Source organism: Drosophila mauritiana, chromosome X (genome assembly GCF_004382145.1).
Source record: "Drosophila mauritiana strain mau12 chromosome X, ASM438214v1, whole genome shotgun sequence".
Classification (NCBI taxonomy): Eukaryota; Metazoa; Arthropoda; class Insecta; order Diptera; family Drosophilidae; genus Drosophila; species Drosophila mauritiana.
This window is the reverse complement of record NC_046672.1, coordinates 9,584,280-9,611,557: the sequence shown is the minus strand read 5'-3', so window position 1 is coordinate 9,611,557 and position 27,278 is coordinate 9,584,280. Positions and strand designations below refer to the sequence as shown.

At 42.3% G+C, this 27,278-nt stretch overlaps 1 protein-coding gene across 5 annotated transcripts in view; it reads right to left on the bottom strand.

Annotated features, from left to right (window-relative positions):
* Window positions 1-27,278, bottom strand: part of LOC117147339 (carbonic anhydrase-related protein 10) — a 55,841-nt gene that overhangs the window by 13,808 nt on the left and 14,755 nt on the right. For all 5 annotated transcript variants that reach the window (XR_004459834.1, XM_033314195.1, XM_033314194.1 and 2 more), the window contains 4 exons: window positions 25,129-25,507; window positions 4,928-4,978; window positions 1,108-1,244; window positions 797-1,009 (listed from right to left, as the gene is read on the bottom strand). Coding sequence is in view for 4 of the 5 variants with exons in the window: in XM_033314195.1 (XP_033170086.1) it covers window positions 797-1,009; window positions 1,108-1,244; window positions 4,928-4,978; window positions 25,129-25,186 (459 nt within the window). In the remaining variant the exon portion in view is untranslated. The remainder of the gene's footprint in view (window positions 1-796; window positions 1,010-1,107; window positions 1,245-4,927; window positions 4,979-25,128; window positions 25,508-27,278) is intronic.

The window sequence follows — 27,278 nt, the reverse complement described above, 5'->3', positions numbered from 1 at the left end:
ACATTTTTCAACTTTAAAACAATATTTTTTGTGCCAAATCAAGCAATGTTTCTATTTATACAAATAGGTAACCTGAGCTGAGCTACCTTTGTGGAAATTCCGCCTCGCAAAAGTGTGAATGACGCGTCCGTGGGGGCGGCAAAGCGGAAAAGTGGAAAAGCGGAGGCTGGGGCTTCAAATCAAAGCGGCAGACAAGTGGGGCGAGTTTCCAACATGTTGAACCTGGCGACGACGTCGTCGCGTTGATGATAACGTCGTCAAGAACTGCAGACAAAGACGTCGAGCTCTTGGCTTTTTTGACTTTGTTATTTATTTTATTTGCCCCCATCTTATGTTTTATTTTTTTTTCTGAGCTTTTTGTTTTTTGTCAGCGACAAATCGACATTTGCTGCATTAAATGCTGATCAAATACACTTCCGCTCGTTTATCTGTGTAAATATTTGAGCGGGCGAGCTAACAAGTTTACAGCCATTGGCGTAGGGCCACAATGGATGTCAGGATGGTAGGATGGCAATGAAATGACGCAAGAAAAGTTGAGAAACTCCCCCACTCCTTGGCATACCATTGCCCAGAAGGAACACAGGAGGCAGCAACAGAAACAGACACAATTGAATTGTTAAAGAGGGAAATCTGTTGACAGGCAAAAGAACCGAAATAGAATCCATTGGAGGCCTTGAGCCCCAGCAAGTGTCAAAGTGTCCCATGCTAAATTTAGGCCTCACCCTGCACCGGAAATTGAGAGTGACACCAGTGGAAAAACAGCATAAGTAGGCAGACATGGGTATATGTATCTCACCTCCGCCGGGAACGTGTAGCCCTCGACACTGTGCTCCGATCCGAATTGGTCGTTCAATCCGTAGTGCATGTGGATCTCGTGGAAGCGGTAGCGGTACGACAGCGGTCCGCCCGAGATATTCACCGGCGTCTGCATACCGTCGTAGTTGGCCACCGTATCATTGCCGGCCGTGAAGATGACGCTGTGTCCCGTATTAGTGATCAGTCCGGATATCTGACGAAAATAGAGAATATAAAGAATACATATTATCCAAGGAAACATATATTATCTTAAATGTTAGTTTTCATTCCCCAGCGGGCATTTCGACTCACCCTGTGCTTGTCTATGTGCATGGGCCTCAGGTTGGGATCAAATAGCAGACGTTGGGGCTCCAGATTGACCGGCGACTGGCGACGACCCTTGTTGCAGAGCGACCACTCCGGATTGATGAGGCCCCAAAAGGCAGGTCCTGAAACGAAGAGTGAGTATGCTTTATGGGACAGTCCATCCAATCGATCCATGCCCAAAAACGGGCGGTGGTGGCCAGGAGATTTATGAACCCAGTTCGCCTCAAACTGTTTTCAAAGTTTCCTTGCCGACCACAATTGTGGGTTGTGCTGCGAAAACCTGCCACAAATTGCATAATGGCAAAGGGGGGAGGTGGCGGCAAAAAGTCATGGGGGCCAGAGGCCATTACAATATTTGTCTGCATCTGCATAGGTGTTGGCCTGCGTTGGTTTGGTTTTTGTTCATTTTTCCCTTTTTCTGGTTGGTTTTGCGTCTGTTTGATTCTGGCCACACAACTAAGCCATCTAGCCCTGCTACCCAAAAAGCCCCCTGACTTGTTTAATTTCGTGCGGTTTACTTAGTTTTCCTACCCCCAATCACCAGTCCCACCATTTTTATAACCACCACCAGCACCACCCAGTGTAACAGTAAAATTGCAGCTTTATCTGGCGTCTCCCTCGTCTATGTGCTGCTATCTCCCTTGCTCCTGGCTTTGACCAACTTTATCTGGCAGCTCGGGCAGCTTAATTTATGGCAATATGAAATCAAGCCGAGCTGAATCCGAAAAAACAATAGGCCAGCTTTTTTGTTGCCAGTTCCCAGGGCAAGTCAGTCGGTTCGGTCAGTTGGTTGCTATTGTTGAGTTGATAAATCTATGGTCCTTGTATTTTCAGCAATTGAAAGTGTTTCATTTTGAGTTTGGGTGTGAATACCTTAAATCTTCCACGAAACGAATCGAGTCGAATCTATGATTCTAAATTCTTGCAATTGGATATTTGATGTTCTGTTATGCAATTTGCTGCTTGTTTTCTGCTGCAGTCTAACAAGTTTTAATCCATGTTGTTAAATATAACCAACTGCCAGGTGTTTCATTTTATTTAATATCATGAAGTTTCGGCTGCAGTGCCTTAATTGAGTTTATGGTTTTTATTTATATTCCTCCCTTATCCTTTCATTCCACCCTAGTTTTTTGCTTGCTTTCTCAAGGATCAACCAATTATTAAAACCTCTTCTAGGGCGTTCCATTCGAGTCCGTTCCGTTCCAGCCACTTGTAATCCCATTTATGGCACACATTCCGAAACTTTTCCCCCACCACTCCTCTCCTCAGCACTCTGCATTCTCTGACGTATCCATAAAAATGCTTCGCCTGCAGTCGCATTGCGTATACGACACGTAGTACGTACGTCTGGCTGACTGGCTAGCTGCCTGGCTGCCTGGCTGCCTGCCAGGGGCGGCGTGAAAAGGGGGGTCCATGGGAATCAACACGTTCGCTGCGAGGCCGCAATCAGGAGCTTCAATCATAGATATGCCACGTACTCGCGTTTAAGCGATTGTTGACCTCAACGACGCCATCGCATTAGCCAAAAAGAAAAGCCAAAGGAAAAGCGGATAAAAAATAAAGGATAAGGAACGGGGCGAAAATAATCCCCAGAGTGGAAAGAGTTGAAAAAGTTGATGAAAAACTGGAGATGCTACGGGCATTAAATGGGTTAGGCAATTAACTCTCTAGAGCATGGCGATCTTATAATTTTCATTTTTTTCTATTCGCTTAAGAAGATAAGTTAAAATGCGGAAATACGGCTAAATTAGAGAAGAATAATTCCAGTTTGTTATAGGACTTAGGTTTTTATTTGGTATAGCTAAATTAAAGTTATTCATTTAATTATTTATGGCTTTTCTATTGAAAGCTTTCCAAATAAGCTTATGATCAATATTTATCATTTTTATGCCAGTATTTTCGTCAGCAAATAGTTGTATATCCATTCGCAAGCATCCACTAAAACAATGAGAATTTAAGGACTCTTCACTCGTGTCACGTGCTCATCACCAGAGCATTGCGCCAAGAAGGATAAGTAAAATCGGTGGATACAAGTTGAAGACTTCAGATAACGCCGCGGAGGATGTTGCAGTCTCGAGTCCATTAAATTGCGGTCTGGAGTCGAGTCAATGAGGCAATTGCCAAACGATTTTAGCAGCCATTAACAACATTAGTGGCTTGGCTGACTGGATCCGGGATCTGGATGCATGTGCTGTTGGCCCAGTGGGTGGGTGGCATTCTCTTTTTTTTGCCAAATAGCTCGGTGGTTGGGTGGTGCCAAAGGCAAAAGATGGTGGCATGAAGCACGCTTCGTTTGATTCCGTTTGGCCGCCTTTATTTGGCTCGTTGGGAGTGCAAATCACGTTAAACAAGTGGCACGTTGCAGCTGCAACTGCAGCTGAGGCTAAGCCGTCTTTTCGGGGCAACCTTTTGCCAATTCGAAAGCACCACCCCCCAACCCCCTTTTTTGGCAATTCCATAGCCCCTCTTACCCAACCCCTGGAGCCACACTCAGTGGTGCTCCCCTGACGAGGGATTTGAAGTCCTCCAGCCGACATGCATGCAATGCTTATGTAAATTTATTTATGCCAAAAGAGACACAAAGTTCGCCTCGGATTTCGGTTGCAATTTGTTGACAACACGTGTTACAAGATACCCCTGTTTCCAGGCTTTTACACGGCGAGAAATGGGTAACTTCATGTTGAATACAGATCGACTAGGGCCACAGTCTATGCAACATATTTAAAATGCATCTTGAAAGGCATGTCCTGTATTAAATTCTTCAATTCATACAAATCATCACTTTTTCTTTCAATCACGAAATTTTTCTGCTCGGCTTTCTTGACTTTAAGCTTGATTTTTTGCGATCTATCTTGCGCTATCCATTTATTTTTCTCCCGCTCGCCGAATTCAATTCAAAATTCAAAGCACTTGAACTTATTTATGCATTTGTCTTGTGCAAATGGCGTCGCCGTTGTGTCTCTAATAAGATTAAGAAAGATGCTTCCACCGAAGGCAGAATGCAGCAAGGGCGACGGCAGAGGCGGTGGGCGGAGCTGGGAGTGAGGGAGACGGAGCAACGCTTATCGGCTGTCTGCTGTCCTGTCTGGACATAATCTCCATGGACCTTTGCCCCGATTTCGCCGCCAGTAGTGACACATGGCGAACTGTTTTCCATTTCGGAGCTCCAATTCCCATCTCCTTCTGCTCTTCATATGCCCCTCTCTTTCGCTCACTGCTAGTGCCCTCTCTTTCCTCGTCTGGGCGGCTGCTTATCACGTTTCAACGCCAGACAATGGTGCTCAGAAAAAAAGGAAAGTTCGCTCTCTTTCTCTGCCTGGGTTCTTTGAATACTTTGTCTGCCTTTCCATTTGACAGCTGCAAATCGGCTTCGTCTCTGCTTTTCCCCCTTCCCCACCCCACCACACACCGACCATTTCCCTTTTTTCGTTTTCCCACCACCCATCAACCTCCCAAACCATTTTCCTTTGCCGCTTTTCCATGCATTTCACGCGTGCAGCTTCAGTCGCTGAGAAAATCGTTTTACACCAGCAGCAACAACAGCAAATGGCAATCGCCCTGGCTTTTCCGCGACCCTCGAGCAGGTGAAAAATATACCCGCGCTCCCCTGAATTTTCCCACCATTTGCCCCAACCAACTTTGTTGCTGGAGCGACGCGTGCTGCTCGTTGCCTGAAATTTTACTTTCCGCTTCCGTCCGTGGTTATTGTTGAGCTTTGATTAAAATTTACTTTGTTGTTGGTATTTATGAAACTTAAACGAAGGCGGTGAAATGGGGGCGGGCCGGATCAGGCGGAAAAGCTTACCTGAGATGCCATCGTATGTCCACCAATCCTCCCAGCTGACAGCAATCAGAACTGCAAAGAGAAGGCAAGGGAAAGTGCATCAGATTTCGATTTTTGAGTAGATGAATATAAGCCGCGAAAATGTCAAAGATCTGATCGGGTCAATATATACCGAGCTTTAATACCTTATAATGTTTTTCGGCGAAAAAGCGCACATGCATGTACTTAAATATATATGCTGCGAAAATGTCACAAATATTGTAGGGGATTTTATATTTTAATGACATATATACGGAGCACCAGTCGCATTCATATCAAATGCATTCTTATATATCCCAGTATTTATACTTGAAACTTGATTTTAAAACCTTTTGATTTTAAAACTTAATCGTGTATATTAAAGGGTTATTTAAGGTTTTGAATACAGAAAATAAGTATAATTCCTATAATAAACATTTTAGGAAACACTAACCACATTTCGCTTTTATAATTTATAATTTTGTCGTAAATGGAATATAATCCTGATTCAATGAATTATTCACAATAAAATGTTATTTTTTTATTTTTGAGCTCGTTTTTAGTGCAGTTTTGCTGTTACAATGATAGAGCATCAACAGTTTGGCTTCGAGCTTTTTTGGCAGGTCCTTCGTGTCCTGCACTTTGTGAAAATGATTTTTGCTTACTTGCCTTTTAATTTTTTCGTGTTCGAGTTGGTTTTCGCTTTTTGTTCGCCGGTTCGTTGGCTCGTTTTTGTTTTGCGGCTGCTTTGCTCTTTTTGCTCGCCCCGTAAATTCACTTCCGTCACTTGTTAACTTTAACATTCATCGACACTTTTTGCCTTTTTGCCCTCTTTTTTTTTTTTGTTCTACCTCACTTTTTTCTGGCTTGGCGAAGGGAATGCAGCTGAAGCACTTTGTTATTTTGACAGCCGACCAAAAGCGGGCCAATGCCTTTTGGCCAGAAGCAACCCCTTTTCGACCAGCAACCTGCACTCATTCTTTCCTTCCGCGACTCGAATCAAAGTCAAGAAATGTTGAGTCATTAAAACGCGTTACCAGCCCTCTGAACCCCGCATACCCCATCATCCACCGGCTTCCCCACAAAGTGCAGTGCGAAATGCACTGTAGTTTCCGGCAAGGAGTTCCTCAGACACGGCGAAAAACCTCAACGAACTCAAGTTCCTCTTCAGATATTCTTGTGAAAGTTGGCAAAGTGTGTTATTAGGTAAAATGGGGTATATTTATTAGGGAGTCTTTGGGAAAATTATTATAAATTACTGAAAAAATTATACATCATTGCAAAAATAAGTGCTAAAATCTAAACTTTTCCTGTGAATTTTCCCACGTAACTATTTCGTCAAACCAAACTTTGGGTCAAAACAACCCAGAGTTCTCTGCTTTTTGTTTCACCCCTTTGAAATACTTTATAAAAAGTGCAAAAAGTCGCGACAAAAAAAAACCTTGAAAATTGGTGACGTGGGAAAAGCGAAAAGTAAAAGGCAACGACAAGAGCAACATCAACGAGAGTAATAACAATAATAATAATAATATAATGCAAAGTCATGGGCAATGATTGAAATTAATGGATTTCTAAATGCTCAGCGTCATTGCAGTCGCCCATACCCGGCTCTTAACCCTTTGGCAGCTGTAGGGGTTCAAGGAAAACAGGGCGACTTAACCCGCTGTCGACAAATTGTGGCTTTGGCTAAATGTTGCTCACTGCGCGATTCATGGAATCCCCATTCCCCCAATTTATAAGTTTTGCAAAGCACTTGAAGATTTATTTAAACAGCACAGCTTAAAATAGAGATTATATTAAAATTATCAAAAAATAGTTACAAATATCCCGTCAGTTTTCCATTGAACCACATAGATTTGTTTTAATACTTACATGCTTTTAAGTACCCAAAAGCTAAGTTTACCTAATCACCTTATCTCGAATATCCCGTTAAGCTTTAGATGTTCTTATTCTCTCAATTTTACACACAAGTTTCTTTAAGCTATTTTCCGAAAAAAAAATAATAATAAGAGAAAACATCTCGAATAATTTCTATTCAATTTTCTAGTTCTCCTCCCGTCCTTCGTCGGTTTTGTTTGTTCATTGAATTCTATTTATAAATTTTCACCTGGCTGCACGCCCCGCCCCTTTTACACCTGATCCTTCCGTTGGCTTCTTCTTGGCCTTCTGCCATTCCTCCTTGGTCTCGCATTCGCAATCATAAAAGGCAACAAAATGTTGAACAAATTTTTATGGCTGCACAAAGCAACAGCGAGTGACAAAGCGAGAGAGCAGGGCAAAAAGTCGCCAGTTCAGGATGCACAGAAAGAAATAGTTAGTTTAAATAACAAAAATCATAGCAAAACATAATATTCTACGCATGTTGACATGTTAGTTAAACTGACTTATTAATTGATTATTAAACTGATTATTTACTTTAAGAACTCTTTTTTATTTGCATTTAACTTAAACTGCCTTTATAAATTAGATTTGTTGTAACTTAACTTTATCACTTGACATCACTTTGAGTTAGTTTCATTTTTTTTTGCGCACTTTTCTCTCAGTGTAGACAATGTCATGGCAGCATAGTCGTCGGAACGCCCCCGCTATCCCCCCCTCATCGCTCGTTTGTCGGCTTGTGGTTGTCGCTTTTGTGGCTGCCTGCCATTTTCCGCCCCGCCTAAAATTTTCTCTCCCTGTTTTCGCCGTCGCGCCTTTTAGTATTAATTACAAATGAAATTTTCTTATCATTTCTGTTGCCGTTGACAACTTTCTGTCTGCTGGCCCGTCTGGGTCACCATACCCCTCGCCAATATTCCCCCGCATCCCGCAACGCAGGACCTCCTCTAGTTTAGGGCCAATAAGCAAAAATAGTTGCTGCTAATTGTTGTTTGCCGTTTATTGTTATGGCCAATGCGTGCTAATTGTCGGCAGCCATCTCCTCGGGCTTCCGTTTCGGCGTTTTCAATTTCAGCTTCGATGCTGAGTTCCCATTTGGAATTTCGTATTTCGTATTTCGCATTTCGTATTTCGTACTTTGTGTTTTGTATTGAGTTTCCTGCAGGAAATTAATGGCGACACTTTAGTTGCGCTCGATATTGTTTGACTTTCCCATCAGCGGAATCTTTTTCAGGCATGTTTAAGTGATAAATACTTAAACTTAAATAGTTGCCATTTAAAATGTATTTCTTCTAACCAATCCGTATTGATTTGTTGATAGGTACCTATATTATTAACTCAAAATGTATTATAAAGGTTTAGGGATGGGAAGTTTAATATGACTGGTTTTAGGATAAGTCGAAATGATGAAACTATTTAAATTTGACAGAAGTTCCTCATAAAAATGCCTTTTTTTGAGAATGGTTGACCTGTTTAAAGAGTTTCAAGATCTTCGATCCATGTAATATATCCCTATTTTTCGGCTCCTTTTTATCGTATGTTTTCTTTGCTTTCCTTTTTTTTGTGCTACTTTCTATTTGTTTGCTGTCGTCGTAGTCGCTTGTCTATTTAAAAAGCACGTAAACATAGCCAACTTCTGGCGCGCCCAAATCAACAACAACAACAACAACAAAATGTTAAACAATAACAACAAAAAATTGTGAAAGGACAAAGAGGTGGGGATAATGGGTGAGGGGAATGTGGAGTAAAAATATAGGGGGGGAAGAGGGAAAAAGGATTGACGTGCGCATTTTAGTCACGCTGTCGCGGCTTTTTTGCCTTTTTGCCATTTTAGCTGATTGTTTTTGTTGTTGTTCTTGTCCGGAGCAGGAGCACATTTGTTGTAGTTGTAGTTGTAAGCGAAAGGATATATGAATGTAAGCACGACATGTGTGAGGGACACGAGCATATCAGGACATCGAGACATCGGGACATCAGCGTGCAAAACTCTGCCCGCGGGTAACTTAATATTTTGTTGATGTTTGCCCAACTTGATTATATCTATTACTATCATAATATATGTGCCACACCGCCCGCCAAGCGGCTAGCACTCCCAGTTTCCGAGACATATGCAAATTTTCCCGAAAAAACAAAACAGCCCCAAAAAACAAGTGTCAACACAGCAGATTGGACCAAAAGGATATGCTTACAAAACGGAATTATATGACGAGTGATATGATGAACATGTATCTGTGTAAATTTCCCGCATGATTCGTGTGAATTATTTAATTGGTAATTTTTACCGGGGAATTGTTTTACGCATTTGGATACAAACCAATTTATAAATTCAACAAAATATAAAGTATACGTGCCGTTGCCGAAAACGATTATAAGGATATCACGTATACGCAGTGTTGACTATTTAATACAATGTGTGTAATACTTTAAATTTCAAAGGCAAATTGATAAATAATGCAGATCAATGTGTAATGATTCAGGTGTTTGTTGTAATTTCAGGCATTGTTTGCATATTTAAAAGGAATAGTTCATTTGTATTTTAATTGATTGTACCAAATGTCCCCCTGACTACCGCTGCACTTTGCTGCCCCGCCGCTTCTAATTCATTTGATTTTTATGAACCAAGGTAACGAGGACAGGAGTAGAATAGTAATATGCAAATAGCCCAAGGCGTGTTCACTGAAATCAGGAGCAAAAAGTCGAAGGAAATGTGAAACATCGTCGGTGTGGTGGAGGGGGTGTAGCACAGAGAGATCTGAAGGAACATGGAACGTTGGTTCCGTTTTTAAAAGCGCAAGCAAGTGAAAGCTTTCAATCAATGTCGTTCGCTCGTCAGGCGACCCTGCCCCACCCACTTTTCGCCACCACCGTCCGAGCATTTAATACCCCTCCTACAGCTGAGCTTACACGCCTCTGTTTTTGTGTCCAGCTTTGGCTTTTAATTTCTATCGCTACGATTTCATTTTTTAGTTCCGTTCAGTTCAGTTTGGTTTGGCTTGCCTTGTCGGGAGCTCAAGTAACCATTTCCATTTGCTGCCAACCCCACCCGTCCGCCGCCACCCACTTGCTACCCCTTTTTGACACAGCCCACCACCGCCCCCCTTCCCACTTGGCCTCGCACAACAGAGCCACACCTCGTTCTTTGATTTTTATTAAGTTTTGTCGACTCGGTTTTTTGCTTTTGTGTGTCCGGGTCGTCGTGTCCGTTTGTCCATATCCTGTCCGCTGCCACGCCTTGCTACGCCCCCGTTACCTCTGACCCCCTCCCTTCTCGGCTGCCACTCCCATTGCCCTTCGCCAGGCTAATGGTAAATGCCATTTCAATTACGTACACAGTACTAAAATTGTATGCGGCCAGTCAACGTTGTTCGTCTGTTTTTTGCTTTGTCGATTTCCATTTGCGCTTTAAGTGCATTTGCACAATGCGAGGGGTGGATTTTCGTTGGGGTGTTCGGGGCCATGGGGTTGGTATATGAGGGGTGCGGCCATTATCAAACATCAATCGGACGCTATAGAGGCCGTTTTTCATGGTAAAACCACTAACTGAATGGCTCAAAGAAATTATGAAAAGTTGGGCAAAGATATTTAGTTTAAAAATTGAGTCCTTTAAATAGTTTTCAGCGCTTAGTTGTTGCCGTGAAAAATACGCTGATTTTTGATCCGTTTAAGAAAATTTTGCAGAAGCCAGAACAAAACCTTGGAAAAGAATACGCATCCACCAAAGAAAACAAATCAGAATTCATCTCTATTTTTTTGGATTTTTTTCTGGGCCTCATGAAATACCTGTTTTGTCTTTTTCATTTTTTTTTCCGCTTCCAAGTGACACCTGCACCTTTTGAGAATGTGTGTGTGTGTGTGTTGGAAACAAATGGCACGCAAAACATCTGTCAAAAAAACAAAAACAAGACAGAAAACTACGGAAAAAAGCGAAAACTTTGTGAGCTCATTTCGTTACCCGTTGTTTTCAACACTTTTCTTGCCTCTTTTTGCTTTTGTCACTACTCAAACTGCCAATAGGCGCGCCAGAAAGTCAAAAAGTCACCAGCGACGACAACGGCAATAGTAACAATAACCGAACACGAAAGGAACTTCGACGAAAAAATGTTGGCTTTGCAATGAACGACTTTGAAAATACCTTAAGCATTAAATTAAAATGTCTATAAAAATTTCGAAATAATTTGCCAAAAAATAAAGAAAATAAATACAATAAATAAATACATATTACATATTTTCACCTTCAACAATAGATATAAACATACTAGTAATTTAATGAAATAAATATATTTAATATACTATTGAAATATATTACGACAATCTTAAATATCCTAGTATGATCGATTTTCTGATTGTTTTCTAGGTGAGAAATTATATGAAAAGTTCGTATCATTTTTATTGAATTTTGTTTTCATAGAGCTACCCAAAAACAGAGTATCAGAAACGGAATCGACTCAGATAAATCGTGCTGGGCTCAGCTTTTCGTGCACTCAGCTGTTACGTGCATTTGTAACCCTACCCCGCTACACCTCACTTTCCCAGCCCCATTTTCCCCTCACTTTTTCGAGCGAGAAGCAAGTATTGCAGCGAGGAACCGCAGTCACTTTGGCTTTGCATTTTTTGTGAGCTTGGCTTTTCCGGGGGCTCCTCTGTAAAAGTGTGTGTGTGTGTGTTGATGGAGGAAAGTTGTAGTTGCATGGGAAACTGCGAGAAATCGGGAGGAATGGAGCTGCCATTTGGCAACAGGTGGTGAGGCTTAGTCTTTGGGGATCTGTTCTCCGCCAGAGTTTCTCATTCACTAAGCCCTCAAATAAACAAAACAAACGTCCGAAAAAAAAAATATAAAATATAACAGCGGCCAAAGAAAACGCACCTCAGACAAAGAAAAGCTTAGGGAAAATGAATAGCCAAAAAAGGTTGCACTTAACTATTAGCAAAAGTTTGGCCGTCGCCACTAGAAAGAAAGAGAAAGAAACAGGAGCAGAGAGAGAGAAAGGGAAGACCGTCAGGTTAAAGCGTACATTTTCCACTGACACTGATTTGTTGCCTTTGGTCACAGAGGAAAATGTTTGTGGGCAGTTGTGGAAAAAATAGAAAATTATGAAAATTGAAACCAAAAATATTCTATAATATTCGGAAACATTCAAAGCTTTTTCATTCTGTATATTTTATTCATAATTATTTAATTTCCATAGTACTTAAGTTGCTGCCTTAATTTTTCCAGTGCTCAAAAATAGCTGAACAACTGACTGACATTGCTTGTTTGCTTTCGAGAGCAGTAACTTGGCATCCTGCCGCCCCAGGACCTCCTGACTTGGCCCACCTTTCTTGCACTTAAACTTCGGCAAGTATTTGTTGCTGCTGCTGTTACTGCTGGTGCACTCATTATTGTCAAGTTGCCTTTTACACATTCTACTCATTTGGGTTACACAACTACACACACAGACACAACCACACGGGGAAAAGGACAATGAAAATCTCCTGGAAAATGAAGCTTTTGCTGCTAGTGGTGGTGGGTGGTGGTGCTGCTGCTGCCTACCTGCCTGCCTAAAAATGTTGTGCTGCATACTTGGGGGGCGCCTGCATCCATAGATGTGCCCCAAATCTGTGGATATAGCAGTTACTCCCCAAAAACGATCCAGTCCCCAACTTCTGGCAGGTGGGAAAGGCACTCAAATTGCCACTGCCAAATGGCCAGCAGAAGAGCAAGCAGTGAAAAGTTAAGCGGGCTCATTTCTGGTGTCATTTTCCCAACGTTCCCACTTTCCCGGACTTTTAATGATGTTGCTCGACTGTCTCCGGCTTCACTTGCAGCTGCACCGCTGAGTGACCGGATGACCGCAGCATCAGCAGGGAGAAAGTACCAGGAGAAAGCAGCAGCTAGCTCTAGCGAAGAGCATCTAACTCCATTGCTCTCATTTCGGTTGGCAAAAGAAAAAATCTAACAAAAAAATTATTTGCATTAATATAAAAGATTTTTTTAGTTTATACAATCTTTTAGTTATTTTGTTTTTAAGTATAATAGCTGCAATAATAATACTAATATAAATAAGGTCTTTAAAAAATCACAATAATAATTAAGGTATAAAAAGTATATTTGCTGTTTTTTTTATTAAGGGCCAATGTAAGCCTTATTCTCAGGGGAAGAAAACTGAGAGCTAGGCTCAACCACAATTTTTGCTACATTTTTGCCCTGGTGCACTTTTGATAGCCGGAAATTCCGACGGACGGACGGACAGAAGAACGAACGGACAAGCGGACAGCGGGACGGACGGACAGGGAGGGCAGAATGGCAGCAGCCAAGTGACGGCGCAGTTAATTAGTCTAAGTGGAACTGGGTGCACAAACTTCAAGCACTCCCCACTATCCATTGTTGCCCCAATTGCTACTTTCACTAGCTGCTCTTCTGCTTTCTCCGCCAGCTTCTCCACCCCTCCCCCTCCCCTTCACAGCACTTCTGTTTCCATTTTGTGAAGCCTCTCCTGAATTGGTGGCTGCTGCCAATTGCTGTTCACTTTTCGGCTGTTGCCATTTAAAATGGGCAGTGAGCGTGTTGCAGCTTCAAATTTCCACAGGGTAACTGAAATCGGTAGTTCCTACGATTTTGTCAACCAAAGATGTTAGGATTACAAGAATTAATTTTAAAACAAAATAGGTTGGTAAATTGAATGCTGATTTAAGAAGAGTACGCATAACAAGAACCTTTAAGAAACCTTCATTTATTTTAGATCGCCTATCATCAATCTTTATAAAAATTAATTTCTTAGACTTTTAAATACAAGATATGCAGCAGACTATTTCCATTCCTGGACATCTTCTCTACCAGTACTTATCCTTTATTATCCTCAACTTTGATTCAGACACTGAAGAGTATTGAAGAACAACTCTCGAGGGCTCCACATCTGAAGGATCCAAGCTGGGTGTATTCATTTGTATTCATTAGAGTCGCCTTGCAAGTGAGTGTTCATAGAGGCAAAGAAATCCCGAAGGATTCAAAAGAGCTCATGAATTTGCCTCTAGCTTTCAAACATTGCATTTTGTGCGATAAAAATATTGTATATTTATCACGAAATATATGATATGATATTTTCTGGGTTCTAAGACTAGTCTTTTACCGCTTTCACGGTAAACTCGAATTATTATTCACTTGTTACGTGGGTATTCAAATCACATTTTACACACAGACACACACATGCCATCGCTTCGATTTAACCTAATGTTTTCCGAATGAATTTTCACTTTGCACTGCATTCGGATTTTCCTTTCACCTTGAGGGGCCACTCATAATGCAGTTAACTTTCATCCCCCACACCCAGTAACAAAAAATAAAAACGAATGTGAATAAGCAGCGGGTGTGGAATGAATGAAAAAGAGGGGTTTTTGAGGGGAGACCTTGAATATCTCCCAACGGGAGACCCACAAACTGTTGGCCAAACATTTGCAATTCTTTCGAAATCATCATTACGCCAGGGACGGGGTGCTTAAATGGTTTTGGGGCGGCAAGGGGTTAAGGGTGCCCTTTTGTGGTTGGGTGGTGTCGGTGGTTCAGTGGGTGGTGTCAGGTTGGTGGTGCAAAGTTTCCCGCAGCGTCGTCGAAGAACACACATTCTTCATTAGCCGCGCGGCACATTTTTCTCCGAGGTTTTTTCCTGCGGCAACCGCTGCAAAGTATGCTACCGTTTTCAAGGGCCTAAAGGGGCAACTGTATGCGTGTGCATGTGTGCTTGTGTGTGTAAGCCAGTAGTGTGTTTCTGAGTGTGTGTGTGCATGTGTTGGCCATGATAAATGAGCCATTGGCATTTATTTTCGTTTCAGTTTCACTTCGTTTGGTTTGCTACCCAAGAAATCGATGTCTGCTGATTTTTCAGCCAGCCCGCTGAAAATTACATTTCGCATTTTCCGGAAGAAAGGAAAACGAAAGCGTCTGCTAGTTCATCTAAGCGCATACAGGTGGCGCTAATGTAGCCACAGCACCTTGAACACTCTTGATTTGTTGCCGAGCCAAAGGAAATTATGCCAATTTTTTGTACCATTCCATCGGCGTGTGATTGTGTGTTGGCCAAATCCACGACCTTGTGGCTTATTTATTTCACACAAAGACGGTTGGGATCTGCAAGTTTTGGCTCAACGATGTGGGAATTAAATGTGGGCTTAAAATTTAAGGTAAAAATAAAGTTTATAAGGTATACGAGTATAAGCCCTATTTCAAAATAATTATAAAAATATTATTGCTATCTTCAATGTGCAATTTGAGTTCAGGGATGCCTTAGCATTTAATTTCGTTTTGTTTGGGGACTGGCCTGTCATCACTTTTTATGTGCATTTACAGCAGAATCGCCTTCGCAATCGGAATCAAAATCCAGGAATCAGAGGCACTGAAGACACTTGGAAATCAAATCGCATTGCTATTAAATTTGACCAGCCAAGCATATCTTGGCCAGGAGGCAAAAAATCAGAAAAAAAAAATAACAGAAAACACTAAAAAGACTTGACCAAAGTGGCCAATGACGATGACGTTGGCACGTCCACATTCGACCGAAGGAAAAGCCAAGGGAAAAGCTGGGAGGAAAAACACCCAACCCTTTTTTCGGTCAGTCGATGCTTCAATTTTACACATGTTTTGCATGCGAATCTCACCAAACAAACACGGAAACTTCTACAAATACTACAACATCTCGACTTCGTTCGTGCCGGAAGTTGGAAATTTTCTCAAGCAAATTTTTGGCATTTTTACAAAACGTACTTGGGCCAATTTTATTAGGCAGCCTTTCGCCTGTTTTCTTTTATTTTCCTCTTTTTTTTTGCCCTTTTTCTTCTGTCTTTTTTTGGGGGCACACGCAAAGCAGCAACATCGTCAACGTGCAGTCGAAAAGTTGTAATTTTAATTTAGCCTCTAACTGCTTCAAAGACACACTCACACACACGCACACACAGGGAAAATTGGAAAATGGGCGGCAGATTTAGAGGTCCAAGGCGTTGAAAAGCCACAAAGTTGCACGTTCGCCTGAGGGGCTGGAAAATGAGGAAAACTTTGACTCCTGCTCTCGTCACGCATGCCACTGCACCTGCAACCGAGTGTTGTGTGTGTTGGATAGAAGCAGGAAAAAGGGAAAAGCGAGTGGGTTTTTTGTCAAACGGCTGTAGAATTAGGTAGCCCAAATTAAATAGAATTTCATTTGCATTTTGGCTTCGTTTATGCTCGCCCACCGGCAGAAAATTAAATTCAAAGAATCCAATGGAAATGGGGATATACACAACGATAAGCCTTTGATAAGATGGTTTTACAACCTATGAACTTACCGAGGCATATAGAAATGCAAAAGTTCTTAGAAAATGTTACGATATTACCTTTGCAAGAATTGCGAAAGTAATCTACAAAAACTTAATTAATTTGGTCTATACAAATAAAATATGAACAGAAATGTTAGCGCTCTTTTTAAACATGCTATGCACAGACTTGTAAGAAAACATAAAAAGCACAAAATAAAACACGTAATAAAATCTTCAACAAATTTGTCGAAAATCTGCATGTTTACCCAATTTGGTGAGCTGGCCAACAAAACCTGAACCTTTAACCGCTTTAAATATTTTAGAAATAGTTTTCTTCCGAATTTTCTTCAACACATTTTCGGCCAATCTGGAGAGAGTGCAAACTTTATTTTTCTTACTTGTACTTTTTTTTTTTTTTGTTTTGTCCGACTTCTTTCAATCGCCTGCCAATCTCAGACGCCTTACCCCTGATTTTTCTTCGCCCTTTTTCCGAATTTTCCAAGCTTTTCCGCCCCTCCAAGACCTCCATCCCTCCGGCTGTCTGCTCAATAATTTGTTGGGTCTGGAAATCAAAGCGAGCCTTTGCTGATCCCCTTTGAGTGATTTGCTTGCTCGCCTCACGGACATTTGAAATGGAGCGCAGGAAGAAAAGAAGCAGGGAAAACAGCAGCGAAATTTAAGGGTTGTAGAAGGGGGGGAGCGTCGACAGGTGAGGAAAAGCGAGTGAAACTCAGCCGGCAATTAAGGGGCAAATCGTTTTTGTTTCCACACACCACGAATAATTAATGGCCCGCCTGATGGCCGGCTGCAGCAGTGCTCACTTAATAATTCAATCGGTTAATAATGCAGCATAATGCTGCATAAATGATGGCCCTAACAAATCGTAATTGGGCTGCAAATGAAAACCAGCCAGCAGAGGATAGAGCAATAAGGTTAAGATAAAATTGCAGAAATACAAAATTCAAATTTCAATTCAAATTCAGCTGCAAAAAACAAAACACGAGAGCATGCATTTTTTACATCCACCATAAATGGCATGAAGTTTTAAATTTTTTGTGTTGTTTTCCCTCTGGGAATTGATTAAGCAACATTTTAGTGAAAATTTAAAATTATTTGTTTTCTCGAGGAAAACATAGATAAATGTATCGTGAAAAATGTTCGTGAAGTACCATTTAAGCGAACACACTTGATAGTAAAGTGTAATTTTTACTTCACTTTAATGTTCTTAGCTTGCCGCACTAATTTTTCCGGTTAGTCTGCGGTTTTTCCAGCTCGCTTTGTGGGGATATTTTTATGGGCGGCAGCATTATTTAATGGTCGGTTTAAATGCTTACTCCATGACCAGCCACATACGCTGAAATTTGTCCCCTTGAGTTGACTTGGTTTGGCTTGGCACTCGTGTTTGACCTGCCAGCACTTTTCCTCTCTAGCTTTCCCGCTCTGCATAGCTTTTCCCACCGCTTTTCCCGTTGGGTGCCATTGTGCATGTGTGCCGTGTCAAAGTCACACATTCCCACACACATTCCCACTCACACACACACACACACACACACACACTTGGGATGCAAGTGCATTTGGGTTGGAAAACTGAGAGGGGCGGGCTGCCCATGGGCAAGGTCAAAGGGCCAACGGGCGGTGGGCGTGGCCGGTGGTGCAGATGGACCGCCATGTGTGCGTGCGAGCGTATTGTCAGGTTAATCACTCGTTTTGTTGGCAATTACCGTTATGACCCCAACGAGAGAACAACAATAAAGTCGCAGTTTTGGGCGGAGAATTGGAGTGTGGCGATGGTGCGCGGCGGGGCGGGGTAAAGCCACTTGACCTTTTGTTGTTGCCAGCGAATATCAATGAGTCCATTATGTATGAATGTCAATGATTATGGCCGCCTGACATGACACAGTGGAAATGTGGAAATTCCGAAATTCCGTAAGGGGCGTCGATGAGGGAGGCCCCCAAATGACAGTTGACAGCGTTTGGCATTTCGGCACTTTTCCGCCCTCTAAGGACGAAGGACCAAGGAGACGACGTCGCCCGTTGACAATAACAGCATCAATTTGCCGTCACCTGGGCGGCCCATTTCCCAGCGGAAAGCTTCGCGAGGGGGGAGTGGAAAATCCGGGGGGGCTTTGGGTGCCTGGTAAGTGCGCCTGGCCCACATCATAAAATTTTAGCAGCACGCACCGGCGAGGTATCAATGTCAGCATGCCAGATTCCTTATTCTATGCACATTGGGACGAAAAGCTGAGTAATATATTTAAAAAAGTTTAGCTTCACCATTAAGCAAATTTAATTATGCTAATAAGACTCAAAATGTGTCATGTGCGATATAATTTTAGCTAAAGAAAAATAACTATACACACTTTAAAAGATACGTATATCCGTTCTCATTTTCTTAGATATCTACGACCAACTCAGCTAAGAATTTAAACAATTTTCGCGTGGCTCAGTTCCACTGTACTATTACGACGGACTTGTTTAGGGTCGTTAAACGACGAGGGGTTACTGTACAGGGGAGCCACTTCAGACTGTCTCTCACATTTTGTTATGATTATTGTTATGATTGTTGCTGCTGTTTTTTTCCAGCTGAAGTGCTTTTGTGAGCTTGACTGTGAGTTGAAAAATGTGTAGGCCGCTTTTAGGGTCACACACACGCATACTAATGCCTGAAAACCCACACAAATCGACAGAGACACACACACGTATACAACAGGTGTCTTGGGCGAAATGTTATCAATGCCAAATTAAGCGTAAAATGCTGTCGCACTTTTAAAGGCAAATTAGCCCCAAAGCCCAAGGCAAAGGCCAAATGAGGCGTGAATAATGCACATGTGTGTTTGTATGTTAGTGTGTGTGTGTATGGATCCCATACATAGTATGGCTCACACATACACACACATTTGCAGGCTAATGGGGAGTTGGGAAAATTATTATGTCTGGCCGGGATCATTTATTAGCCAAGTTTTTCAGGGCTCTTTCATTTCTCTGCACACTCTAACCTCACCCCTTCACCATTATTCTCTTCTCCCATCGATGAGGCGTAAAAGAATTATGCAGGCTTCATAGCCACGCCCCCGCACCTCCGCACAAGCGCCCACTTCCGGCAGCCATTGTTGCCATGCCATTGTTCCAACCATTGGGAACAATTAAGCGAGCTTAGAACTCAACTGGAAACTCTCGGCCAGCAAACTGCCAACTGCCAATTGCAGCTGCCATTCAATAAAATTTAAACGTCAAAGCGGCATCGGGCCAATTATTTGTGACCGCACTGGACCCAAAACAGAAAGACAGCAAAATACAAAAAAAAAAAGAATCGAAAATTCCGGGGCAGTGTGGAGTTAAAAAAAAAAAAAAGATATGAGTACAAAAAAATGGGGAATAAAAGCGTCAAGAAGAGAAAGAAAGAAGCGTCCTGGCGGGTCTTTGTCTCTGCGATTCCTTTGTTTCAGCACGAGAAGATGACGCTGGTTCCGCGGGGAAATGAGAAAAAAAAAACTATAGGAAAAACTGGGGAAAGCGGCGAAATGGCGGGGAAAAGCCCAAGGGGAGAGTTGGAAAAGCTACGGAGAGCTGGGGCATTGTGCAAATTAAAACTGCACTTGATTATTTCTCCTGCTAATTTTCATTGTTCAACCCGAATAAAAAAATACCAAATGATGAAGAAAGCAAAGAAATAAGCAAGACTCCATTGAAGAAAAGTCCGGCCACAATATGCCCTTGATGCCCACATGACCTAACAACTAATGGGCTAAATGCGTGAGGTGATCGCGGGATACGGAATGATATTTTTAAAGACATTTATTAAATTATATAAATTCAAATGTTCAGATCAAATAACGTGCAGATTAAGAAGATCTGAAGAATTGATCTGGTTCAACAGTAATGAAATTCTGCTTAAAACTGACTATCTACCTAAAACCCTTAACAATGGATTATTGTTAGCCAACTCTACATTGAAGTGGCAATACCTCGAAAAAAAGCGAAATGCCATCCGTGGACAACAACTGGCAGTAGCTTTTCATTAGCGCTCAAGGCGTGGCAACTTTGGCGATTTGTGGAGCAAAAGTAGAGGGGGGGCGCTGGGTCAGAGGTCAGAGGACAGGGGGCAGGTTGTCTTGAAGGGTTGTTTTCTCTTTCAATTCTGGCCACAAATTGAAAGCAAAATGCCAACGATGAGGCTGATGATGATGACCGACAGGCCAAGCGACAGTAACAACAGAAGCAGAAAAACAACGACTTTTCGGCAACAATGAAACAAAAGGAGAAAAAACGGCAAAGAGGGGGTGTGGTCCCGCGGGGGCGGGCTGGAGTCGGAAAAGTCGGAAGGAAGGAAGATCGAAAGACAGCAGAAACAGATTGAAATCAGTTTGAAAACAAGCGAAGCGGAAAAATGCATGACCCGCTTGGACTTCGACCGAGGCCAGAAACCGGATGAGAGGACAAAGGGGAGGTGGCTCGGTTCGAGGGGGTGGAAAATGTCACCAAATGGCGGAAAGGGGGGTGGAAAAGGCGGTGGCGACGGGGTTCAACAGTTCAGCAGTTGGCCATGGTTAAGTGCTGGAAATTATGTTATGCTCGTCGGCCATTGTTTTATGTCTCCATTCGAGGATTATTGGTCATGCATGAGGAGTCAGCCATCCTCTCAACCATCACCACCACATTCACCCCGCCCCAGCACCCCGCATACTCCCTGATTAACTCAATAAATAAACAATTTCGATAGTGAAGAGGAATATCTGGACATTGTTTGGGCAGCAATTGAATTGCCACAACGAGAAGAATTTTTCGGAACTCCTACAGCAATACTAAAAAAATGTTAAAAGATAAAAGATAAAAGACACGAAAGAGCAATGCACACAGTGAGAAAATATTGGTTACATGCAATCGATGCGTATACGTAATCTGTATGCAAAATGTGACCATTTACTAATTGAATCCATTATCTTTGCATTTATGTAAAAAGATGCTGTAATACAATCTAATAACGTACAAATCATGTAAACATTGAATTCAATTGTCTACACGGCGGCTACGTAATATTGCGTATACGATCCCCACGGAAGTATGCTACAAAAATTGTAATTTTGTTCCAGACTTCTAACAAGCATAGAAATGCCCGGAAAAATCAAGAAAAATTAAAACAATTAAATATGCAACCGCAATTATAATGTTTCTAAGTATCGTTTTTAAAACACTTCCCACCGTGTAGAACATTTTGCAATCATATTTCCATCTGCTATTTTGAATTCTGCCCAACACACACGCACACTCGCAAATAGCAAATCAAAACGATTTTCAAATGCAACACACACACCCACTAAAAAAGCAGGAAAATCTGAAGTAAGGCCAAAAAACAGGAACCACTGGCTGGGAGAGAATAACAAACAAACAACAACAACTATAACAATGCGAAAATAAGTGAAGAAAAAGTATAATTTCCATTTCAAATTGAATTTTCATTTGCACAAAAGTAGAATGGAAATGAAAAAGAAGCAGCACCATTCCCATATATAGTACATATACAGAAGTCTGTATATATAGATATATATATATATGATGAGAAGGAGGAGCTTACCATGCACAGATAAGGAGCAGAGCTGGCTAAATATTGGGCAAAAGCGAAAATCAATGTCCTGACGCGGCCAGTTTAATGTTTTTGGGATTACAGCCTGCCGGTGGTCGAGCATACAAGCCGGAGTCACCCACCGATATTCCCATTTTCCGAAAAACCAACCTCTCTCAGACACACTCACACATACGTAGAGAACACCGTATATGTTTCGACGTGCAGCAACTTAATTTAGCATTAACACACACACACACACGCTCACAGAGAAGCAAACACACAGACAGGGGTAGCAGTGTTGGTGACGTTGTTGTTGTTGTTGTTGCTATAGCCATTGCACAGGAGCTAACAAACTTTGGAGCCTACCTTCATCCCCCCTTCCCCTCTGAACGACCAAAGATCCATTCCCCTGCTTGCTGCTACGTGCCACATTACGTAGCCGACTGGTGAGCCAGACTCCCAAAAAAAAAGAGCAAAAATTTATAGGACTACAGAATAAGCCAAAAAAGACCAGGTAAGCTGCACTAAAAGAAGCCACTATTTCGTGTTGCTTATATTTATAGTCAAGCGACAATAAGTTATAGTAAGCAAAGGCAGCATTGAGTCATAACTTTCTAGGCAATTCCGAAGCACTTAAGGGTTAAAACTGGCTCAATAGCCACAAATTACTAACAGATGGGCAAACCTTTAAGCAACATAGAAACAAAGTTTGCTCTTTGTTACAATTAATATACAAAATGCTAATAAATTAGTAATAGATTTAAGACTTATGAAAAGTTTTCCATTCTTTTGTCTTATGAACTTATAGTATGGCCTTGACCAACATTTGTGCATCATAAATTCGATAGCGCATTCTTAAACACCGCCTTACACTGCCGTAACGCACTGTAACGGGCATTCAACTTTTCGCTGGCAGCTTGTTGCCACTTTGGATTTTTGTTTATTTCCGACACGAACCGACAGCGGCAGCTGCGACCCAAGCAAAAATCATTTTAGAAATTGTTCTTTCAATTTCGCGTTTGCCGTTTGATTTTCGCGGAAATTCAGCAGGAGGGGGGAGGGGGGTTGGCGTCGCAAGAGGGGCTTAAGCTCAGTAAATTGCCCAATGAAGGGTATTATTTAGATGCATCTCGCTGAGAGCGAATTAATTTATTAAGCCTTAAGGGGATGCTGCAACTGCAAGAGATTCCATCTCTTTTTGCCTGTCTGGCTGCACTCTTTTGATTTCCCACACGTGCCAGGGGGAAGGGGGGCTGTAAGGGGCTAAGCCACCAACCTTTTTTCCAATGGCAAGGGAGGGGCAGCGGCAGGTTGCTAGCTGCAAGCTGCAGGTGCAACTGTCCCAACGCTCACGGCTGATTTATCGTCCATTAAATTTATGTTTAGTTTAATCGAATGAGGCAAACAAAAATTGTGCAGAGAGCGGCCTGCTTATCGCTGGCCAGCCGAGTTCGCCCAGCCGCCCAGCCGCCCAGCCGCCCATTCACCCATCCACCCAACACCACCCCCCTCTGGGCACCACCACCATCCCGCTAGGATGGAAAAGTTTACTTAAGCACAGGAGGTGCTGCAAAATTAAGCAGCAGCAGGAACCACTCAACTCAAAGTCGGATGGCTGGGCTGTGCGGGTGCGAGTGCGGAGGGGTGGCTTTATTTTTTAGGGGGCTGGTCGGGCTTAAGGGGTCCTCTTGCCACCCATTCCCCCCCCCCCCATTCCCCTTCTTATTTCCTCAAGCCGCCGCTGCGCTCTTCCTCTTCTCCTCGAGCGTTTACTGCTGCAACTCGCAGACGCAACTATTGCAAAATTTCAACGTGAATTTATTGCATGAACATTTCTTTTTCCCTCCTGTTTTTTGCATTTTTTTCGTCTTCCTCATCTTCGTGATATTTTCGTTTTTCCTATATATGTATATATATATATATATACATATAGTATATATAGTTTTTTTTCTTTTTTTTTTTTTGGGCCATCCTAGCTCTCATGCCGCTTTCAACGTGCTGAATTTTCGTGCGGCCGTCGGCTATATAGTTGTCTATATATCGTACGAGTATGAAATGCAGCGCACCTATATAGTATAGTATAGTAAATGTATGTCTGCGGCGGGCCGTAAAGTCGGTTCACAGTTATAAAGGCCTCTGGAAGTAAATATTTAGCAGCTGCAACTTTTATGAGTGTCGGTTGCGAGTCTGTAGGTCATAGCCAATGGTTTGAACTCTAAATCACCTTTTGAGCAGGCACAGTGCGATATTTATCACAAGTATGGTTAAGGGATATTCGAGTGCGTCTAAAAGTATGCAACAATATATTATTGTAAGTGCCTATTGCTGAACGAGTTGCATAATTTGTCTGCTCATTCTAACTTATGATTTGCCAAAGCCATATTACTATAGCCTTCAAGTTCAGTGTTTAACCACCAATTGCCATTCACTAGCCACCCATTCATTTGATTTCAAATTTGATGAAATTGGAAACGGAATCTGATTTCATTTTTTTTATTGGCGACGCCGTTAAAACTTTTACGCATTTGCATCTATCGATTTGAGTTTCAAAATGCAAATGAAGATGGCCCTGTTGCCCGAGAAACCCTCTGATTTCCTATTGCAACTTGGCCTAAGTAGCCTCGATTAATGTGCAAACTTTTTGGCCACTTGCATCCGCTTCTGGTAATTTGGGGGCTGGCTTCTCCGAATTTTAGCTGCAATTTATTTATTTATTCTGTTGCTCATTATCTGTGCCAAGGGGACTGAGGGCCGGGCTTTGGCCCACCGCTTCGCAATTAATGTTAAATTTACGATGACAGATCTGTGGCATTGATAAGACAGCAGGCGGCACTCCCAGGCCACAGAAACTAACCTCAAGTGCACAGGAAGCTTATCGGAGGACGTGACTGCAAGTTGATGCACTGCGCGAAAAAGTGGAAGCCAGGGACAACGCTTCAAATTAATAACAGCAAGACATGCGCAGGAACATAAGGGAACAATGTATCTAACTTTTAGATAAATAAAATCAAATTCTAGAGAATCTGGAGAATGCAACACTTGTAGACACATTTTGCAGTGTTTGATGTATGTTGTGAATTTTTTTTTCACTATTTTCTGGCAGTGCATTAATGTTGTTATTGCTACTGCTCATGCCGATGTTGTTCTACTTGTTGTTTGCCCAACTTGCAGTGTTGCAAGTTATGCAAGCTCGTGTCAGGTTGATGTGGAAAATTTGCATATCGCATATCGTTGACACGGTTGACACTGACCCCAAAGGGGCGTGGCAGCTGGGCGGATGGCAGGATGGTAGACGGTAGAATGGTTGGCATAGTTGGAATGGGTGCGAATTATTCAATTTTTGACTAGATCAAAGCGGATGTGCTGACAGCGGGCAAATATTAACCAAATGGCAGGGTACATGTCATGCTGCCATGAAGAAATGGACTACAGAACTGAGGACTGAGCACTGGAGAACTGAGGGCTCAGGACCCAGAACTCAGGACTCGGGAGTTGGACTCACCTTGCATCCGGGCCAAAAGCAGGAGCAGCGTACAGCAAAGGGCCTGCAGCAGCTCCATATTTCATCAGCTCTGAGTTATGCCAGTTGCGCCAGCGACAAGGCGACTCCGGCGAAACTTGGCCCGTAACTTACTGCCACTGTCAGTGGCACTTCTTCTCCACCTCACCTCGCCTGCTTAACGTTCGTCGTTTTTCCGCTTTTCCGCGCTTTTCCGCCTTTCCGCTTCTCAGCTCTACGCCACTCCACTCCACTCCACTCCAGTCCAGTTCGGTCCAATCCGCTCTGCTTCAGTCCGCACTGCTCGCACTCCTCCTCAGATCGCCGAACAATATGCAACTTAAAAGGCAAACGGCATTCTGCGTAATTGCACGGCCAAGTACTGCAAAGAAAACCAGAAGAGCGATGGAAAATGAGTGAACGGTGCCTAGATTGCGGGGAGGAACTTAAATTAATTAGAACAACATGGCCACGAGCACATTCGAGTGGTGTTGCGGCCAAGGGTGTACCCTGTAAAGGGCAACGATGTAAATTCAGGCTGTATGTGGCGTGAATAATTGCTAGAAGTCATTAAGAATACAAGTAATATAGAAATAGAAGATGCTTTCATTACATGGATTCTTATGTTATAATTTACATATTTTTCCCTTTAACCACAACTATCAAGTATTTGGCGCAGGGTATGCGGCAGATCTTGTATTGGCCATTAAATGGCGCAGGATGCGAGGTGCGGGGTCTAGTCCTTCGGGGGCATTACGTCAGAGATGGAATGCACTCGCTGCAAATGTTATTAACAAACACAATGCCGTAAATACACTACTCGCACACACACATGCACACGTGAGTGGGTGGGCGGGTGATAGATGGTGGGTGGTGTGGCAGCAAGGACACGGCAAACAACAACCAGAACAACAATGGCTTCAAAGGCCACGGCTGAGTGACCTTTCTGGTCGTCAAGTAATCGCATTCGCAACGGTAGCCCCGACAACTTCGCATTTTTATGGCAACAAACGTCAGCCATAAACATTTTTATAACGCTGCAAGGCGGCGTCCGATGGAAAAATGCGGAAAAGTGGGCGTGGCCGGCGTGGCAGCAAGGAAAGCGCATAAACCACAAGCAAAATGAATTGTGTTTTCACTTTTTGTAATTAGCCTGCACTAAAGTGCTCGAAAGAGAGCGCAGCGCAGTGTGAGTGAGATAGAAACGCCAACGGTCGTAGTATCCCTACACCGAACTCCGAAGTTCCTCAACGTCCGGATCTAAATCATGATAAATACACTCGGCTGGGCGGTGGAAAGTACGGAAAACTACGGCAAAGTACGCTGCCCCTAGAAACTTGGTCGTGGAAAACTTTACAGCAGCTGCTAATCGAAATCGGAAAAGGTGAGGACTGCAATCGATCAGCGATTAAGAATTTCCGTACAAAAAACTACGATTTCCGGATGAGGTTGCGGAACAACAAAAGAAGTTTTTCAGACTCCAATGCGATTTTACATTCATAGCAAAAAAAAAAGGAAAATCAACATGAATATTAATATTGAAAGATTTAAATACCAGCGAGAAACTATATATGCGTATCAAAACAGTGATTTTCTCGGACATCTGACCGGTTTTAGTCAAGTTTTTGTACAAACAGTTCGCATATACCATAATGCATTTCTTTCAAAAATGAATTTTTGTGATTTTTCATCCTAAAATAATCAGTCTTTTGGCCACAACTTTAAAAATAATTGTCTAAATATGAAATGCCATAACTTGTTGGGCTCGTAATTAAATTTCCAATCAAACTGTGTGCAAAAATGCAAATTCTGTTTTTTTGCCATTTTTTGCAAATTTTGATGATGTTACCCCTTACAAAAAATGCGAAAATTGACCCAAAAATTAATTTTCCTAAATTCTTCAAAAAGTGATAGGGATTGTTAGCATTGGTAAATAGCTGCTCAAAACAGTTATTCTTTCATCTATATGACAATTTTCAGCGAAGATATGACGAAAATTCCGTTTGTAATTAACACGTTTTTGGCAAAAGCCGTGTTTCCAAATTTCGTACATCAAATAATCAGTTTTTTTGCCACAACTTTAAAATTAATAGCCTGAATATGGAATGTTATACCTCGTTGAGTTCGTAATTAAATTTCCAATCAAACTGTGT